The following is a 20,589-nucleotide window of genomic DNA, read 5'->3' on the forward strand; positions in this document are numbered from 1 at the left end:
TGTTCCTCTGAGGAAGAACTGTGCTCGCCTCGTGCTGCCGGGTGAGAAATTCTTCTGGGGGAGGAGGAGGAGGACGGCAGGGACCTGCTGGAAGCCTGCTGGAATCGCTGGCTGCTCTGGCAGAAAGCCCGCAGGAGCCTTGGGACTGTAACTCTGCAGAGGGACAGAGCCACTGGAGGAAGCGGTGGCAAGCAGAGCCTGAGTGCGATCATCTCCAAAAGCCAGCCCTCCCTTTCGCTGTTCCTTTAAACACCTGATTTTCCCCCTGCCCCGCCGCATCCGCTGGAAAACAAACTGGGAAGAGGCGCTGAGGCATCGCACACCAGGGAGGGCAGCCTGGAGCCCGCCCCGGGGGCCGGGCAGGAGCAGCGCCGGGGGGCGCCGCTGCCGCCCCCAGCCCCCGCCGTGTCCCCCGGGTGTCCCCGCTTGATGGGGATCTCTGCCGCAGCACGGCTCCCCCCCGGACGCTGGGAAGGCCGCGTGGAGAAGCTGCTGGCGGAGGATCCCTGGCTGTAGACCCGCCGAGGGTCGGGGCAGCATGAGCTCCAAGCTGGAGCAGAAGGAGCCCCCCCAGACCAACGGGGCCGCGGTGCCCGGGGAGTGCCCGGCCAGCCCCGAGCCCTCCGAGTTCCTGGGAGCCCAGGGCGCTGTGGAAGTGGTGGTGCTGGAATCCCGTGCCAACGCCAAAGGGCTGCGGGAGGAGGATGCGCTGCTGGAAAACGGCAGCCAAAGCAACGAGAGCGACGACACCAGCACGGAGAGGGGCCCCGAGCCCGCCTCGCCCCTCAAGGAGACCTCGTTCTCCATCGGGCTGCAGGTGCTGTTCCCGTTCCTCCTGGCCGGCTTTGGCACGGTGGCCGCTGGCATGGTGCTGGACATTGTGCAGGTAGGGCTGGGGGGGATAACGGGGTGCCAGGGGCTGGGGAAGCAGTGCCCTGGGCAGGGGGAGGTGGGCAGCCCTCCACCCCCCTGCCCCAAGCCTGGCTCTGTAAGTGGAGCTCAGTCGAAGGAGATGGGAGGGATGAGTGGAATGAAGGAAGGAGAGGACGCTGGCTCAGAGGAGAAGGTGCAGCTGCAGCTTCTGCCTGGGAATGAGAGCTCTGTGCATCCCAGCTGGAGAGGAATCCCTTCCCTGGTGACATCCCAGCCCCCAGGGACTGCTCCTCGTGTCCCTTTCCCACCTCGGTGCTTGCTGTGCTGCTCCAGGCTCGTGCCAGCCAGGTTAATGTTTCTCCCAGTGTTTGCCAGACCGTGTGGCTCATTCCAGAGCTTCCTGCACCGCTTCCCTGTGCTCTGGAGGCACCCAGGGATGGCAGGGCTGGCAGAGCCTTCCCCCTGAGAGGGCTGTGGGGCTGAATTTTGGGAAAAGCCAGCAGGGAGCTGGCAGTGACCTCTGGATGGAAACCAAGGCGCTCCCCTTGCGCAGGTGACGCCGTGGGAAGGCGCCAGCCCGGTTGTGTTCCCACGTGGGAACGGTGCCTTTGCAAACTGAGGCTCCTCTGCTGCTCCCCAAGCTTCTCCTTTGCCCTGCCAGGCTGGGCACGGCCTCCCCTCCCTGAGGCACAAAAATCGGGCTCACCCCGAGGTTTGGGAGCTCACCTGGGAGCTGTGGGTGACCAGGAACGCTGTGCTGGAGCTGGGGTGGGTGCTGGGCTGAGCTCAGCACGCCCTGCTGGCGTGGGCACAGAGAGGCTCCAGTGTCAGCAGCTGGGGCCAGCCCAGCCGTGCCGGGAAGTCACAGGAGGGGTTTTTTTTGGGATTTGTGGGTGGTCAGGCAGACATTTGTGGTGCTGTCGTGCCCAGAGCAGCGATTTCCCTGCGTGCCTGCCTGCTCTGGTCATCCCTTGGTGGGACCTGCTGGGAGAGCTGGGAAGTGACTCCAAACAGGAAAGGCTGGACGGGGTGAATTAATCCGGGGGAGATTTACTGGAATCGTTCTGTGAAAAATAAGGACATTTCCAGCATGTTTTCCCTTCGCAGAGTCCCTGCAAACTCGTGCCTGGCTCTTCTGGAAGTTGCCCAAAGTGATTTGAGCCCAAGCTAAAGTTTTTCCTGGAGCAGGCACAGCCCTTGTGGGCAGGCAGGGCTGGGAGGCTGCGGCTCAGCCCTGCGTTCTCCTGCCTTGATTATGATGGCCTTTAGGAATAAAACTTTGTAATTCCTGTTTCCCACAGCAGCTCAGCGTGTGGCTGGGCAGCCTGTGCTGCCAACAGCTCCCACTCCCTTCAGCCTTGGATTAAATCAGCCATGGAAATGCCACAGGCTGGGGAAGGGGGATGATTCCTCCAGCAGGGCCAGGTCCAGTTCACCCCTCCAGTGCTGTGTGGGAGACACTGGGATCCTGGGCAGGTCCTGAAGGGTCCTGTCTGCTCTGTTTGCCTCCCTAAAAACAGCTTATTTCTGTATTTCTGTGCTTCTCAGAGGGGCTGTTACAGGGATTTTAACAGCTGCACGTCCTGAACCAAAATTCTTAGTTCCTCTTCTCTTTCCCCTTTTTTTTTGGCCTTTTTTACTTTGGGTTTTGCTTTGTTTTGTTCTTCCCCCAGCAGCCTGGCTCTGGCTGTCCCCGTGGGGCCGCACTGTGGGCACTGCTCTGCACGGGGAGCTTTGTCCCCTGCAGGAGCCACCAGGACCTTGGAGCCCCACGGGCTGCCAGGGTTGTATAACCTCTGATATTAAGAAAGCTGGCAGAGGCCCACGGGTCCTGCTCCTTGCAGCCAGCCAGCTGCTGAGCTCTGCACAAACCTCCTTGCTTTCCTTCCCCCAAGATGGCTTTTCTTCCTTTCTCCAGGAGCAGCCCTGCCTTGCCCAGGGAGCTGCAGATCAGCCAAATTCACCAAGCCAGGCTTGGGGAAGGTGGTGGAGAGCTTCAGGTGGTGCCTGATGCTGCCCCTGTGAGCCCTGAGTTGTGCACAGCCCATAGTGACAGTGCCACTCTGCTGAGGTGGCCCTGGTGGCAGCCAGCTCGTCCTGGGCAGTGGCAGTGTGGTGCTGGCTGCTGGAGCCCCGGGGGCTGCCAAGGGGAGCTGGGGTGAGGGCCTGACCCGCTGGGCACGCAGCAAAACCATCCCAGAGCCTCCCCAAAATAGCCCGGGGAGAGCTGAGCTCAGCTGCTCCCGGAGGGGCCCCGGAGGAGGCACGGCCTGGGCTGGGGCAGGAACGTCAGGTCCTGCTCTCAGCACTGAGCTCCGAGCTCAAATCACACAGGATCCCAGAGTTTGGGCTGGAAAATCCTCCCAGGACCATCGAGCCCCAGCCCAGAGCACCGAGCGCCTCCTCCTTGGGCACCTGCAGGGCTCCAAACCTCAGGAGCCTCCTGCTGCAGCAGGGAGAGGCTTGGGAGAGAGCTGAGACATCTCTGTGCCCCTGAGGGTCGGCTTGGTGTAAAATCCCAGAGGGTTTGGGCTGCAGGGACCTTAAAGCTCATCCCATCCATGGATCCCATCCCCATCCCATGGATCCCACCCCATCCCATGAATCCCATCCCCTTCCATGAATCCCATCCCCTTCCATGGATCCCATCCCCTTCCATGGATCCCATCCCATCCATGGATCCCATCCCATGGATCCCATCCCATCCCATGGATCCCATCCCCATCCCATGGATCCCATCCCCATCCATGGATCCCATCCCCATCCCATGGATCCCATCCCATCCCATGGATCCCATCCCATCCCATCCCCATCCATGGATCCTATCCCATGGATCCCATCCCCATCCATGGATCCCATCCCATGGATCCCATCCCCATCCATGGATCCCATCCCATGGATCCCATCCCCATCCATGGATCCCATCCCCATCCCCATCCATGGATCCCATCCATGGATCCCATGGATCCCTCTCAGGGCCGTTTGATCCCTCCCCACCCTCACCCTGCCCTTTCCACACTGTCAGGAACACTGGGAGGATTTTTATTCCTGGGAAACCCTTTTCCCCCTGGGAGGAAAAACGACCCCAGCTCATCCATCTCCAGCTGGCCCCACTTTTCTCAATTCCCAGCTTGAATTTGGAATCTCAAAACCCCAGGAAAAGGCAGCCCCAGGAAAAGGCAGCCCCAGGAAAAAGTGCAGGTTGTTGGCTCACAGGTGGAGGGTGGAAAAACAAACACGACACAACTCAAGTCCTTCCTCACAGGGAGCTGTTAGGCAGGTGGAGTGATATTTAGTGATATTTAGTGATATTTAGTGATATTTAGTGATATTTAGTGATGCCTGTCCTTGTCCTGGACAGAAATCCCTGTCCCTGGTGAGGATGGCAGGGTGGCACTGCCAAGGGGTGTTTTTAAATGGCATAAAATCCGTGTTTTTTTTGGGATTTTGGAGCGGTTTTGTGTTTCCGGCTGCTCCTCCTGCAATTACTCTTTTTTTGTTTTGTTTTGTTTTGTTTTGGTTTGGTTTTTTTCCTAAATAACTCTGTCCCTCAGCCCAGGAGAGGCAGAGGAGTTAGGAAATGCCTGAGTTAACACAGGTAGCAGGGAAAGGTGGCCTCAGTGGGCTGGGGTTTGAATCAAAAAAAAAAAATATATATATTTATATTTGCAAAAAACACACATAGGAAAGGCTCTCAGCTGAGCCTGACCCAACATCAGCACTCAAATCTGCCAAAAACTGCAAGTATTGGGCAAAACCTCTCTGTCTTTCCCTGCTTTGGCCCCTGGGTGTGTAAACATTTTGTCACTGCTGACTCTTTGGGGGATTTTTCACTGAAAGTTGCTGGCTCAGAGCAGGTTTGTTGTGGTTTTTTTTCAGCCCAGCAGCATCGTGTGGTCACTGCTGCAAATGTCAGAAGTGTGAGAAGCTGCAGAGTCCCAAGGGTGGCAGCAGGGAGGGCACAGGGCAGTGCCAGGTGTCAGGGGTGACGATCAGGGGGTGCCACCCAGCCTGGTACCAACCACGCTTATATTTAATTTATTTAACGTGCTTTAATTCAATTTATTTCAGCACTGGGATGTCTTCAAGTACGTGACCGAGGTGTTCATCTTGGTTCCTGCTCTGCTGGGCCTCAAGGGGAACCTGGAGATGACCCTGGCATCGCGCCTGTCCACGGCTGTGAGTGCTGGGCAGGGACAGGGACAGGGACGGGGACGGGGACACTGATTTGGGACAGTCTGAGTGTGTGGGACAGGGAAAAACCCCAAATTCCCTGGGAGCCCGGGGTTCGGGTGCTGGGGAGGCGTTTTCACCCCGCGGGGCCGGGGGGATTTGGAGGATTAGTGGTGCTGGAGCTTTGCTGACAGCTCAGTCCCGGTGCTGCAGGGGCTGGGACACGGCTGGGACATGGCTGGGACACAGCTGGGACACGGCTGGGACACGGCTGGGACACGGCTGGGACACGGCTCTTCCACCAGGAGTGGCACCAGGACAGGGGACAGGGCAGGAGGAGCCTGGGGACAGCAGGACAGCCTGGGGACATGGACAGGCTCTCCGAGTGATGGAGACCCTGCTGGCCCTGGCCACCTCCTGCTCGGGGCAGTGCTGGGGACAGAGGCAGCCCTGGCACTGATGTGTCCCCTCGTGGGGCTGGCAGGGCAGGGGAAGGAGCCTGTGGCCAGCCAGGAATGCAGAACTTTGCCCTGGTGGCTGCAGGAGGGTCAGGGGGACACCAGCACGGGGAGCTGCTGTCCCTGTCACCAGCACAGGGAGCTGCTGTCCCTGTCCTGTCCCTGTCACCAGCACGAGGAGCTGCTGTCCCTGTCACCAGCACAGGGAGCTGCTGTCCCTGTCACCAGCACGGGGAGCTCCTGTCCCTGTCACCAACACGGGGAGCTGCTGTCCCTGTCACCAGCACGGGGAGCTGCTGTCCCTGTCACCAACACGGGGAGCTGCTGTCCCTGTCACCAGCACAGGGAGCTCCTGTCCCTGTCACCAGCACAGGGAGCTCCTGTCCCTGTCACCAGCACAGCGAGCTGCTGTCCCTGTCCTGTCCCTGTCACCAGCACAGGGAGCTGCTGTCCCTGTCCTGTCCCTGTCACCAGCACGGGGAGCTGCTGTCCCTGTCACCAGCACAGGGAGCTGCTGTCCCTGTCCTGTCCCTGTCACCAGCACAGGGAGCTGCTGTCCCTGTCCTGTCCCTGTCACCAGCACAGGGAGCTGCTGTCCCTGTCCTGTCCCTGTCACCAGCACAGGGAGCTGCTGTCCCTGTCACCAGCACAGGGAGCTGCTGTCCCTGTCACCAGCACAGGGCTGGCATCAGCCACGCTCTGTGCTCTGCCTTCCCTCCTGCAAACCACAGAATCTCGGGGTCACTGAGGCTGGAAAACACCCCCGGGACCCCCCAGGACCCCCCTGTTCTCCCTCTCTGCTCCCGGGGTGGGTCCAGGCTCTCCCCTCGGCAGTGGCTGCTCAGATTTTGGGTTTCTGATCAGTGCTGCCTTCAGGCACCTCTGAAATTCCTGTCACAGTCCAGAGGCAGAGCTCCCCCCTCAGTGAAAGGATTAAAATCGTGTTGCCCGTGACTACGGCGAGGTTAATCCCAGCCTAATTGCCATGTGGCTGGAATTTTAAGGTCAGGCTTCATCTGGAGCTCAAATTCCTGGGTGTGCTGCTCCAGTCAACTTTTTGTTGGTTTTGCCCCCCATTCCTTCCTCCTCTCTGCCCAGAATGATTTGGGGGCATCTCAGTAAAAGATGGTTTTTAATTTTATTTTGTTATTTTTAATTTTTTTTTAAAGACATTGAATTTTAAAATGATTTGGGGGCATCTCAGTAAAATGAGCTGGCAGCTCTCAAGCACATCCAGCAAGGAGAGCAGGGGGATGAATTAATCAATGGTTTCTTGTTTTCCCCCCATAAAGACCCTGGGGGAGGCAGGGAGCAGCAGAGCTGGTGCCCTGCAGCGATCCCTCCGGGTTACTTTGGATTTAATTTTAATTCCTACCCCAGGAATTAAAACAATTTCCCTCTCCTGGTGCTCCCAGTCAGCATCTCCTGGTGCCAGGTGAGCCCTGTGCCAGGGCTGCCTGCTGCTGCCCGTGTCCCCAGGTGTCCCCAGGTGTCCCCAGGTGTCCCCAGCCGTGTTTGCCCAGCAGGGTTCAGTGCCAGCCGTGCCCCACGTGCTGCCCCTGGAGCAGGGCAGGGCTGACCTGGGGCTCTGCAGCCCTGCCCGAGGGGCAGCTTGACCCCTGGCAGCCCTGCAGGAAGAAATGCAGGAGAAATGCAGGGAGAAATGCAGGAGAAATGCAGGGAGAAATGCAGGGAGAAATGCAGGAGAAATGCAGGAGAAATGCAGGGAGAAATGCAGGAGAAATGCAGGAGAAATGCAGGGAGAAATGCAGGAGAAATGCAGTGAGAAATGCGGGAGACATGCAGGAGAAATGCAGGAGAAATGCGGGGAGAAATGCAGGAGAAATGCGGGGGGAAATGCAGGGAGAAATGCAGGAGAAATGCAGGAGAAATGCAGGAGAAATGCAGGAGAAATGCAAGGAGAAATGCAGGAGAAATGCGGGAGAAATGCAGGAGAAATGCAGGAGAAATGCAAGGAGAAATGCAGGAGAAATGCGGGAGAAATGCAGGAGAAATGCGGGGGGAAATGCAGGGAGAAATGCAGGAGAAATGCAGGAGAAATGCGGGGAGAAATGCGGGGAGAAATGCAGGAGAAATGCAGGAGAAATGCAGGGAGAAATGCAGGAGAAATGCAGGAGAAATGCAGGAGAAATGCAAGGAGAAATGCAGGAGAAATGCGGGAGAAATGCAGGAGAAATGCGGGGGGAAATGCAGGGAGAAATGCAGGAGAAATGCAGGAGAAATGCGGGGAGAAATGCGGGGAGAAATGCAGGAGAAATGCGGGGAGAAATGCGGGGAGAAATGCAGGAGAAATGCAGGAGAAATGCGGGGAGAAATGCGGGGAGAAATGCAGGAGAAATGCAGGAGAAATGCAGGAGAAATGCGGGGAGAAATGCGGGGAGAAATGCAGGAGAAATGCAGGAGAAATGCAGGAGAAATGCAGGGAGAAATGCAGGGAGAAATGCAGGAGAAATGCGGGGAGAAATGCAGGAGAAATGCAGGGAGAAATGCGGGAGAAATGCAGGGAGAAATGCGGGAGAAATGCAGGGAGAAATGCAGGAGAAATGCAGGGAGAAATGCAGGGAGAAATTCAGTAGAAATTCAGTAGAAATGCGGTGAGAAATGCAGGTTTTGGCTGCAGGGGCACACAGGGAGCTCGCTGCTTTGCCCACATTCCCACCAGTTTTTTTGTTTTTCACTTGATGCTGATTTTCTTCACTCCCCCTTTCCTGCCGAGGGTCTGAGATCCTGCTCCTGGCAGGAATTTGGCTGGCAGCAGTTGTGAGGTGCTGTCAGGGCTTTAACGATGCCTCCTTTCCTCTCCCAGGCTAATATCGGCCAGATGGATACACCCAAAGAGCTCTGGAAGATGATTACAGGGAACATGGCTCTGATCCAGGTCAGGAGAGGGACGGGGAATATTCACAGCTGGGACAAGCCCAGTCCTGGCAGGTTGGGAGGTTTAACTGCCTGAGTTTTGCTGTTTCTCTCAGTGTTCTGTGGTTCCTTTATGGCCCTGCAGGTTGGGCTGGCTGTTTCCATGCTCTGATCCCCCTGGCTGGGGTTTCCCTCTTGGAAACAGAAAATTTCACATATTTATTTTCACAGAATAAAATCATGGAGTGGTTTTGGTTCACTCATTTCCCAGGGCAGGGACACCTTGCACCACTCCAGGCTGGCCCTGGACACTTGCAGGGATGGGGCAGCCACGGCTGCTCTGGGCTGCCCCTGCCACACCCTGAGGTGCCCTGGGGAGGCTGAGCTGGGACTGGGCAGAGCTGAGAATAAAGCAGAGATTTGTTAAAAGGCATTTAAGGTACACCTTGGGTGGGACAAGAGCCTGGGCAGGGCTATACCCAAAATGGGCACAAAATGGTCCCAAAACGGGCACAAAATTGACTTAAAATGGGCACAAAATGGTCCCAAAATGGACAAAAAAATGGTCACAAAGTGAACCCAGAATGGTCCCAAAATGGACGCAAAATGGTCCCAAAACGGGCACAAAATTGACTTAAAATGGGCACAAAATGGTCCCAAAATGGACAAAAGAATGGTCACAAAGTGGACCCAGAATGGTCCCAAAATGGGCACAAAATGGTCCCAAAACGGGAACAAAATTGACTTAAAATGGGCACAAAATGGTCCCAAAATGGACAAAAAAATGGTCACAAAGTGAACCCAGAATGGTCCCAAAATGGACACAAAATGGTCCCAAAATGGACAAAAAAATGGTCCCAAAATGGACACAAAATGGATGCAAAATGGACCCAGAATGGTCCCAAAATGGACACAAAATGGTCCCAAAATGGACACAAAATTGACTTAAAATGGGCACAAAATGGTCCCAAAATGGACAAAAAAAAGGTCACAAAGTGAACCCAGAATGGTCACAAAATGGACACAAAATGGTCCCAAAACGGGCACAAAATTGACTTAAAATGGGCACAAAATGGTCCCAAAATGGACAAAAGAATGGTCACAAAGTGAACCCAGAATGGTCCCAAAATGGACACAAAATGGTCCCAAAACGGGCACAAAATTGACTTAAAATGGGCACAAAATGGTCCCAAAATGGACAAAAGAATGGTCACAAAGTGGACCCAGAATGGTCCCAAAATGGGCACAAAATGGTCCCAAAACGGGCACAAAATTGACTTAAAATGGGCACAAAATGGTCCCAAAATGGACAAAAAAATGGTCACAAAGTGAACCCAGAATGGTCCCAGAATGGTCCCAAAATGGACAAAAAATGGTCACAAAGTGGACCCAGAATGGTCCCAAAATGGTCCCAAAATGGTCCCAAAATGGACAAAAAATGGTCACAAAGTGGACGGCCAGTCACGAGGTCTCACACTTTGATAAATTTTGCTCCATTTGCACATTGGTGTTTAATTCTCCAGCCGCAGCTCCAGGCTGTGGGGTCCCACCCTCCTGTCCCCCCCGTTAAAGCTCCCAGGCCTGAGCGTTGTCCTTGGTGTGCAGCAGCAGCAGCAGCAGGATTTGCTCTGTGCCCCCCAGGCTGGGCACAGAACCCCAAACCCTGTGCCCTGGGCACCCCTGTGGCTGTCAGGGTGGCCGGTGGGTGACATTGTGCTGTCCCCAGGTGCAGGCCACCGTGGTGGGGTTCCTGGCGTCCATGGCGGCCGTGGTGTTTGGCTGGATCCCCGAGGGGCGCTTCAGCGTGGCCCACGCCGTGCTGCTGTGTGCCAGCAGCGTGGCCACCGCCTTCATCGCCTCGCTGCTGCTGGGTGAGTGCCCTGCTGGCCACGGGGGTCAGGGGGATCTGGCACACGGGGCACTGGTACCACAGAAAACGTTAAAACATTAAAATATTGAGTTTGACCTGGTATGGGGGGTGAGGGGGCTCTGTGACAGGGGGCACTGGCACCACAGAAAACATTAAAACACATTAAAACATTAAAACATTAAAACATTAAAATATTAAAACATTAAGACATTAAAACATTAAAACATTAAAACATTAAAATTAAAACACTGAGTTTGACTTGGCACTGAGGGCTCTGGGCTCTCCGTGCCACCGGGCACTGGCACCCCAGAAAACATTAAAACATTAAAACATTGAGTTTGACCTGGCATGAGGGGTGAGGGAGCTCTGTGCCAGCAGGCACCGACCCCCTAGAAAACATTAAAACATTACAACATTAAAACGCATTAAAACACATTAAAACATTAAAACACATTAAAACATTAAAACATTGAGTTTGACCTGGCACGGAGGGCGCTGGGGTCTCTATGCCAGCGGGCACTGACACCCCAGAAAACATTAAAACATTAAAACACATTAAAACATTAAAACATTGAAACATTTAAACATTATAAACATTAAAACATTAAAACATTGAGCTTGACCTGGCACCGAGGGCTCCGGGCTCTCCGTGCCACCGGGCACTGGCACCCCAGAAAACATTAAAACATTAAAACATTAAAATTAAAACACTGAGTTTGACCTGGCATGGGGGGCTGAGGGGTCTCTGTTCCAGCAGGCACTGACACCCCAGAAAACATTAAAACATTAAAACACATTAAAACACATTAAAACATTAAAACATTAAAACATTAAAACATTAAAACATTAAAATATTGAGCTTGATCTGGCACCAGGGGCTGAGGGATCTCTGTGCCAGCAGGCACTGACCCTCTAGAAAACATTAAAACATTAAAACATTAAAATGCATTAAAACACATTAAAACACATTAAAATATTAAAATATTGAGTTTGACCTGGCACCAAAGGCTGAGGGATCTCTGTGCCAGTGGGCACTGACCCCCCAGAAAACATTAAAACATTAAAACATTAAAACACTGAGTTATATGAAGTTTATTTTATAAACTTTTATCAGTTTTAATATTGAGTTATATTAAGCTTACTATGTAAGTCATATATATACTATATAGGAATTATATATTATATATAGTAATATATATTATATATAGTGTGTATATACTATCTAGTAACTATATATTATATAGTAATATATTACTATATATTATTAATATATAGTAATATATATTACTATATATAGTAATTATAGTAATAATAATAATAGTAATTATATTATTATAATAGTGATTATATAGTTATAATTATATAATAATAATTATATTACTATACATATTTATGTATATAGTAATATATATTAAAAATACCATTTCAAGCATTTAATCCCAACTCTACCAAAAAAAATAAGATAAAAATCCAACACTTAATGGTGCCCCATGTGAGGATCAAACTCAGGACCAGCCACCCCCTCTTCCTAAAACATTCACCTCCCTTGGCCTTACTCTGTTTTGGGGTTTTTTTCCCCTCACCTCCCTTGGCCTTACCCTATTTTGGGTTTTTTCCCCTTTTTTTCCTGCAGGTATGATCATGATTGGGGTGATCATCGGCTCCCGGAGGATGGGGATCAGTTCTGATCTTCCTAAAATATTCACCTCCCTTGACCTTACCCTGTTTTTTGGGTTTTTTCCCTTCACCTCCCCTTAACCTTACCCTGTTTGGGATTTTTCCCCTCACCTCCCTTAACCTTACCCTGTTTTTGGGGTTTTTTCCCCTCACCTCCCTTGTCCTTACCCTGATTTTGGGTTTTTTCCCCTTTTTTTCCTGCAGGTATGATCATGATTGGGGTGATCATCGGCTCCCGGAGGATGGGGATCAATCCTGACAACGTGGCCACGCCGATCGCCGCCAGCCTGGGGGACCTCATCACGCTGGCGCTGCTCTCGGGGATCAGCTGGGGCCTGTACAAGGAGCTGGGTGAGGAGGAGCTCAAGGGCCTTCATCCCTGCCTGCCCCGTGCTCTGCCTCCCTCTCCTCCCATCCTCTTCCTCTGCCCGCTCTGTCCATGGTGTGGGTGGGATTCCTGCCCTGGAGCTGCCTCGGTTCAGGTTTAGGGGTGGGGATGGATCTTTTCCCTGCCTTGCACTCCTCCTCCTCCTCCTCCTCCTCCTCCTCCTCCTCCTCCTCCCCAGGTGAGGTGCCCAGGGAGAGGTTGGCCCATTCCAGGTGCTTGGCCGGGGCTGGGGCAGTGGGAGAAGGCAGATCTGGATTCCAGCTGGGGATCCTCGGGGCAGGGCTGCAGCTGGAGGCTCCCAATTTCCTCCTCCTCCTCCTCTTCCTCCTCCTCCTCCTCCTCCTCCTCCTCCTCCTCCTCCTCCTCCTCCTCCTCTTCCTCCTCTTCCTCCTCTTCCTCCTCCTCCTCCTCCTCCTCCTCCTTCCCCGGACACGGGGCTGTGACTCAGCCAGGCTCATCCAGGGGTGAAGGAGGCAGCGCTGGGAGCTCCTGCCCAGGAGTGGGAGGTGGGGAGGAGGCTCATTCCATTCTGGCCACGTACAAGATTTCATCACTGAGGGATGTGGGTTTGATTTGTTTCTTTTTCTCCTTCTCCTCTTCTTCTCCTCTTCTTCTCCTCCTTCTTCTCCTCCTTCTTCTCCTCCTCCTTCTCCTCCTTCTTCTCCTCCTCCTTCTCCTCCTTCCTTCTCCTCCTTCCTTCTCCTCCTTCCTCCTCCTTCCTCCTCCTTCCTCCTCCTCCTTCCTCCTCCTTCCTCCTCCTTCCTCCTCCTTCCTCCTCCTTCTTCTCCTTCTCCTCCTCCTCCTCCTCCTCCTTCCCAGAGACCAAGGCCTACGTGAACCCCCTGGTCTGCGCCTTCTTCATCTCCCTGCTGCCGGTCTGGGTGGTGCTGGCCAAGCGCAGCGCGGCCACGCGGGAGGTGCTGTACTCGGGCTGGGAGCCCGTCATCATCGCCATGGCCATCAGCAGGTGGGGCTGGCCTGTCCCCACGCCCTCCCCGGGGCCAGGACAGGGGGGAGAGCATCCCTGGGGGTTTCTGCTCCTCTTTCCTTCGTGTCAGAGCGGGGATCAGCGCGTGGGAATCACGGTTCTGTGTTCAGACTCAGATATTTATTAATTCTTTATAGCACAGCCTCACGAGTTGTGAGCTCTGACAGGTGCCTTTAACTCTTTCCGAGGCTATTTAAGCATAAACTACCCAGTAACGAGATGATACCTGTATTATTTATACTTTTAACCCAATAATTGACCACCCAAAGCTGTTTAGCAGCACTGACCTCTCCCTGATCTCCCCCTGCAGCGTTGGGGGCCTGATTTTGGACAGGACGGTGTCGGACCCCAACTTTGCTGGCATGGCAGTTTTCACCCCAGTCATCAACGGTGAGTCCTGCCCCACCCCAGGGAGCTGGAATCCTCTTTTGGGAATTCAGCACAAGAATTCTCTTTTGGGGAGCCAGGGGAGCACAGGTTTGGCTGCTCCCGTGACGCCCTTTCAGCTGAAAGACCTGGGGTCAGAAAAAAGCCCTGTCCTACCTAACCCCAGCTGTTGAGAGGAGCTCCTGGAGGTGTCTGGGCCATGCCCTGAGTGCTCTTTGTGCCCTGAGTGCTCTCTGTGCCCTGCAGGTGTGGGTGGCAACCTGGTGGCAGTGCAGGCCAGCCGCATCTCCACCTACCTGCACATGAGTGGGGTGCCTGGAGACAGCCCCGGGACGGCCCCTCGGAGGTGCCCCAGCCCCTGCAGCACCTTCTTCAGCTCAGGTACGGCCCTGGGTGCAGGGCTTGGTGCCACCTGAGCCCCCCGTGGCAGTGGCTGCAGCGTTGTCACAGCCGTGGGGGGCTCAGCCCTGCTCAGGGCTGGAGCTTCCCTGCCAGCCTGGAGGGTGGGGGGATGTGGGTGTGGAATGTCCTGAGCTGGGAGGGACCCACAGGATGGTCCTGGGCAGCTCCTGGTCCTGCACAGGCTCCCCAAAATCCCTGCTAGCCTGCAGGGTCATGGAATTGTGGAATGGTTTGGGTGGGGAGGGACCCCAAATCCCATCCACCTCAAAATCCCATCCACCTCAAAATCCCATCCACCTCAAATCCCATCCACCCTGAATCCCATCCACCTCAAATCCCATCCACCTCAAAATCCCATCCACCTCAAATCCCATCCACCTCAAATCCAATCCACCTCAAATCCCATCCACCTCAAATCCCATCCACCCCAAATCTCATCCACCCCAAATCCAATCCACCTCAAATCCCATCCACCCTGAATCCCATCCACCTCAAATCCAATCCACCCCAAATCTCATCCACCCCAAATCCAATCCACCTCAAAATCCCATCCACCTCAAATCCCATCCACCTCAAATCCCATCCACCCTGAATCCCCTCCACCCCAAATCCCATCCACCCCAAATCCCATCCACCTCAAATCCCATCCACCTCAAATCCCATCCACCTCAAATCCAATCCACCTCAAATCCCCTCCACCCCAAATCCCATCCACCTCCTGTTGTCGTAGGACACAAAAAAAGATGAGACTCCAAATATTTCAGAAGGCAAAGGGCATAGAAAAAGCTTTATTGTCTAATTCTTACTACTTCTTACACTTATTTATATACTATTTATACTTATTACTCCAATACAGACTTAACATGATCGGTGAATAGGAACAACACCTCCCCAATCCCATTGGTTAAATTACAGAAACAGCTAAAATGGGGGTTTTTTTGAGAACTAGAAAGGCAAAAGACCACCTGGAGAAAGATTGCTTTGAGGGAGGGCAGTTGTTTGCCAAGATCATTTTGAGAAGAAGCTTTCTTGAGAAGTTTTCCCTTGGGGAAAAAAGTTACCAGCTGCCAGCAGGCTGAAATCTCTCAGACACAGAAATATCAGTCCCACACAGCTCCCACCACCCCAGCCTGCTCCCAAGCCCTGCCCAGCCTGTCCTTGGACATTTCCAGCTCCTAAATCAGTGCTGGTGTCCCTTTGCAGACGTGAACTCCCGCTCTGCCCGCGTGCTCTTCCTGCTGGTGGTGCCCGGGCACCTGGTGTTCCTCTACACCATCCACTCCATGCAGGGGGGGCACACCACGCTCACCCTCATCTTCATCGTCTTCTACATGACAGCAGCGCTGCTCCAGGTGAGCTGGGAGCCCCCCGGGGGCTGGGCTGGCCCAGGGGACACGGGTGTCACCTGCTCAGGTGTGGAGTGCCTGTCCCTGCCTGAGGCTGTGCTGGGCAGGGGGATCCCAGGTGGAGTTGCTCCTTCCTGGACACACAATTTCTCCGTCCTGCCGAGTTTAGAATCTGCCTTTTGTCTCCTTCAAGTCCTTTTGATGGCCAAATTGTCTCTCCTAATCTGTCCTGCGGGGTGATTTGGCATTTTGGGAAGGCCTGGTGATGAAAAGGGGATGTGGAATTTGCAGGACCTGTGGTTGTGCCTCCCTGAGCCGGGCAGGGCTGAGGTGGGACTGCAGGGCACGGCTGAGGTGGGATTGTAGAGCTGAGGTGGGACTGAGGGCTCAGGACAGGGCTGAGGTGGGATTGCAGGGTTTGGGGCAGGGTTGATGTGGGATTACAGGGCTGAGGTGGGATTGAGGGCTCAGGACATATCTGATGTGGGATTGCAGGCTCAGAAGCTGTGGCTGAGGTGGGATTGCAGATCTGAGGTGGGATTGCAGGGCTGAGATGGGATTGCAGGCTCAGGACAGGGCTGAGGTGGTCCTGAGGGCTCAGGACAGATCTGATGTGGGGTTGAGGGCTCAGGACAGGGCTGATGTGGGATTGCAGGGCTTGGGGCAGGGTTGAGGTGAGACTGAGGGCTCAGAAGTTGTGGTTGTGCCTTCCTGAGCCAGGCAGGGCTGAGGTGGGATTGCAGGCTCAGGACAGATCTGATGTGGGATTTCAGGTTCAGGGCAGGGCTGAGGGGGCCTGAGGGCTCAGGGCAGGGCTGAGGTGGGACTGAGGGCTCAGGAGCTGTGGCTGATGTGGGATTGCAGGCTCAGGGCAGATCTGATGTAGGATTACAGGGTTTGGGACAGGGCTGAGGTGGGATTGAGGGCTCAGGGCAGGGCTGAGGTGGTCCTGAGGGCTCAGGACAGATCTGATGTGGGATTGCAGGGTTTGGGGCAGGGCTGAGATGGGATTGCAGGCTCAGGGCAGGGCTGAGGTGGGATTACAGGGCTGAGGTGGGACTGAGGGCTCAGGACAGGTCTGATGTAGGATTACAGGGTTTGGGGCAGGGCTGAGGTGGGACTGAGGGCTCAGGACAGATCTGATGTGGGATTGCAGGGTTTGGGGCAGGGCTGAGGTGGGATTGAAGGCTCAGGGCAGGGCTGCCGTGGCTCTTGCAGGTGCTGATCCTGCTCTACATCGCTGACTGGATGGTGCACTGGATGTGGGGCAGGCACCTGGACCCCGACAACTTCTCCATCCCCTACCTGACAGCCCTGGGGGACCTGATTGGGACGGGGCTCCTGGCCCTCAGCTTCCACGTGCTCTGGCTCATCGGGGACCGGGACTCTGACGTGGGGGATTAAATCCCCCTGCTCCCCCCTGCCCACAGCTCTCCTCCTCCCCTTGGTTGTTTCTTTGCTTCCCCCTCCTCCCAGCCCCACCTCACCTTTGATACTGGATTCTCATTATTTTCAATGGGAATTTTACCTGGTTTATATTTCAAGCCGAGTTTGTACAGAAGATCTATCTAGTTTTAGGGAGGACAAACAAACAAACAAACAAACAAAAGTGTAACGAGACAATCACTAAGTGCAATTTTCGTAGCAGTTGTGTGTGAACCAAGGCTCCAGGGAAGTTCCTGCTCAGCCAGGTCGTGCAGGGAGCCCCCCCTGCCCACTCCCCCGAGGTGAAGGGCTGCTTTTTTTGCTTCATAAGCGTTTTAAACCCTCAGGTTTGTTCTGCTGAGCTGGCACCTTCTGGCCACGAACAACCTGAGGGCACTGGGTACCCCTGCCTTGGCTCACTGGAGCTCCCATGTCCAAAAATGGGGAGGGGAGGATGAGGAGGATGGTGAGGAAGGCTCCTGTGCTCACCCCAGGGATGTGAGTGAGCTCATTTGAGAGCCCCAGCCCCTGGCTGGGCTCTGCTGGCAGCTCCAGGGCTCCCCTTTGCCACCCAGCCCAGACCTGGCGCCGCCTCTGCCCTGGAGCCCGGGGGTGCACGGGGCAGGGGCTGGGGGTGCAGGGGACGAGCAGGGCTGGATTTGGGGGTGCAGGGCTGGATCAGGGGGTGCAGGGCTGGATCAGGGGGTTCAGGGGATGAGCAGGGCTGGATCTGGGGGTTCAGGGGATGAGCAGGGCTGGATTTGGGGGTGCAGGGGATGAGCAGGGCTGGATTTGGGGGTGCAGGGGATGAGCAGGGCTGGGTCTGGGGGTGCAGGGCTGGATCTGGGGGTTCAGGGGATGAGCAGGGCTGGATCTGGGGGTGCAGGGGATGAGCAGGGCTGGGTCTGGGGGTGCAGGGGATGAGCAGGGCTGGATTTGGGGGTGCAGGATCAGCTCCTGGCTGGGCTCTGCTCCCTTTTGCCACCCAGCCCAGACCGTGGCGCTGCCTCTGCCCTGGTGAGCCGGGTCCGGCTGCTCTGAGCTTCACCTGGAGGGGTTTGGGGGCTCTCCCCACCTCCAGACCCCCTCCCAGCTGCCAGAGAGCTCTGCAGGACCTGCTGGAGCCCCTTGGGCGCTGCCTCCTTGTGCTGCTCTGTTTTCATGGCTCTCCTCAGCGCAGCTGACTTTCCCAGAGGGGTGGGATGGACAAACAGCTCCTGGTTCTTGTGTCCAAATTCCCTTTTGGTTGCTGAGGGGCCCCTTGCAGCCAGGGGGGAGCCACCCTGCAGTCCCCCAGCTGAGCCTGAGGTGCTCTGGGGAGGAGTTAGGGAAGGACATCCCTGGGCTGCACGGGATTTCTGTCACTGCAGAGGTGCCAAACAGCTGGAAATGCAGGCACAGCTGGAAATGCAGGCACAGCTGGAAATGCCGGCACAGCTGGAGATGCAGGCACAGCTGGAAATGCCGGCACGGCTGGAAATGCCGGCACAGCTGGAAATGCCGGCACAGCTGGAAATGCCGGCACAGCTGGAAATGCCGGCACAGCTGGAGATGCCGGCACAGCTGGAAATGCCGGCACAGCTGGAAATGCAGGCACAGCTGGAAATGCAGGCACAGCTGGAGATGCAGGCACAGCTGGAAATGCAGGCACAGCTGGAGATGCAGGCACAGCTGGAAATGCAGGCACAGCTGGAAATGCTGGCACAGCTGGAGATGCAGGCACAGCTGGAAATTGAGGCACAGCTGGAGATGCCGGCACAGCTGGAGATGCAGGCACAGCTGGAAATGCAGGCACAGCTGGAGATGCAGGCACAGCTGGAAATGCCAGCACAGCTGGAAATGCAGGCACAGCTGGAGCCCTGTGGCACAGGAACCCCCCTTGCCTTGTGTAAAACCTGGGGTTGGGGTTCAGCCCGCCTGGGGAGCGCAGGGTTCCCTCCCCTGCCGCTTCCCCTCCTGCTTTTTGTGCTGCTCAGGTCAGGGCTGCCTGGGATTCCTTCTCCTCCCGTTAGGCTGAGCTGGGAGGGCAACAAAAAACCAGAGCTGGTGCACCCAGATGGGCAAACCAAGACCAAAGTTAGGCCAGGATCGGTGTCCCAGCCCGGGATCTGGGTGCAGGGCTGGGACATCCCGAGGTGTTGGATGAAGAGGGTCAGGATGAAGGAGTTCTGGAAGTCCCCAGGAGCAGGGGGAGCCAAACCAGGGCTCTGGGCTGCTCCAGGCCCTCCCTGGAGCTGTGGGAGCCCTTCCCTGGTGCTGGAGGTGTGCAGGAGGCAGAGGTGGGCTCCAGGCTGCTGCTCACCCCTCAGAGGAGCAGCTGTTGAATTTTTGAGATGTTTTCCCCCTTTTTTTCCCTTGCTAATGCAACATCAGGCTCCCTCCCCGCCCTCCTATTTGTGGGAGCAGCTCTGACCCTCCTCTCCCCGCTCTGGTGACATTTCACAGATCTCCTGTGGCCAAAGCTGTGCTCAAAGTAAAAAAAAACAACCACAAAACCAACCCTGTCCCTGCTGGGGCTTCTGCAATATTTATTTTCTGGCGTATTCTCAGCTGCTCACCTGATTTCTCTGCCTGATGTTGTCAGGAATAAATGCAAGACTTCCTTCCATTAACATCTCAGCTTTTATGGATATAGAGAGAAACTCTGCTGGCCTTTCTGATGTCACATCACCACTTAATCCCCCAGGAAAAGATTCCCTGGAGGAGGAATATGCCTCTCGTGGGGGTGGAGGGGGGGTCTGTACATTAAATATGGTCAAAGGTGTGCTTGGGGAATGGTCAGGGAAGAATTTCATTTAAAACTGAGGAATATTGATGGAAAAAAAATTAAAACAACCAACCCTCTTCCCACTGGTTGCACTCCAATGCATGCCCACTCTACAGCTGCCTGCAGATGAGAATCCTGGTTTACTCTTTTATTAAAGGAAAAAGACTGTCTTAATTATTTATAGTTCCTATAACTGACAGATGTTGACCTAATGGATAAATTATATTTGGTTAAATAAAGATGACATTTATTTATGTGGACTGTGGTGTTGGTTTTTTGGTTTTTTTTCCTTTGGGGATGAAGGCCCCTCTCAGGTTTTGGAGCTTATTTGAGCTCAGGCTGGAGCTCTTTTGATAGAAGAGTTACGAAAATCAAACAAATTGCTGGGTACGGAGCAAACTGGGATTACTGGGAGTGCCAGGTGACCTCGGCCGTGCCCTGGGTCAGGTCCTGGCAGCTCCTGGGGGCTCCAATCCAGGTTTTTGTTCTCTGGATCCAAATCCAGGCCCTGCTGCCACGTGGCCTCTGCCTGATTCTGCTGATTCCCTGGAAAAAAAAAGGAATTCTGCAGCTTCTGGGGGGCAGAAGAGCCCCTGGATTTGCAGGAATTTCCCTGCAGGAAATTTTCCCTGCAGGGAAAATTTTGGTGTTTCCCTGCAGGGCTGTGCCTGCAGCAGGATGTGGGTGCAGAATCCCAAACAAAATTGAATATTTGGGGTGCTGGGGTGTGGGGAGGGGGCATCTCCTGCCCTCCTGGGCTGGGGGTGGTGTTGGAATTTTCCCTGTGAGGGAAGGAGCAGAAGCTGCAGAAAGAAACGCCCTGGAGGAATCCCAGCAATGGGGGAGCCTGGTGTAAAAACGAAAATCTGTTGGGAGGGTGGATGTGCGTGCTGTGGGGCTGGATCTGGGGTGCAGGGGGCTGGATCTGGGGTGCAGGGGTGCCTGGGGCAGCACCCAG

At 54.8% G+C, this 20,589-nt stretch overlaps 1 protein-coding gene across 1 annotated transcript; it reads left to right on the forward strand.

Moving 5' to 3' along the window:
• Nucleotides 1–119: 119 nt before the first annotated feature.
• Nucleotides 120–19,891, forward strand: SLC41A1 (solute carrier family 41 member 1). The gene is made up of 10 exons (XM_063418120.1): nt 120–886; nt 4,945–5,052; nt 8,332–8,403; nt 10,108–10,252; nt 12,133–12,279; nt 13,136–13,283; nt 13,615–13,694; nt 13,938–14,072; nt 15,297–15,445; nt 16,658–19,891. Exons 1-10 carry the CDS (start codon nt 539–541, stop codon nt 16,841–16,843), a joined length of 1,518 nt encoding a protein of 505 aa, XP_063274190.1. The 5' UTR covers nt 120–538; the 3' UTR covers nt 16,844–19,891.
• The last annotated feature ends 698 nt before the right edge of the window (nt 19,892–20,589 follow it).

This window comes from Prinia subflava, chromosome 23 (genome assembly GCF_021018805.1).
Source record: "Prinia subflava isolate CZ2003 ecotype Zambia chromosome 23, Cam_Psub_1.2, whole genome shotgun sequence".
Classification (NCBI taxonomy): domain Eukaryota; kingdom Metazoa; phylum Chordata; class Aves; order Passeriformes; family Cisticolidae; genus Prinia; species Prinia subflava.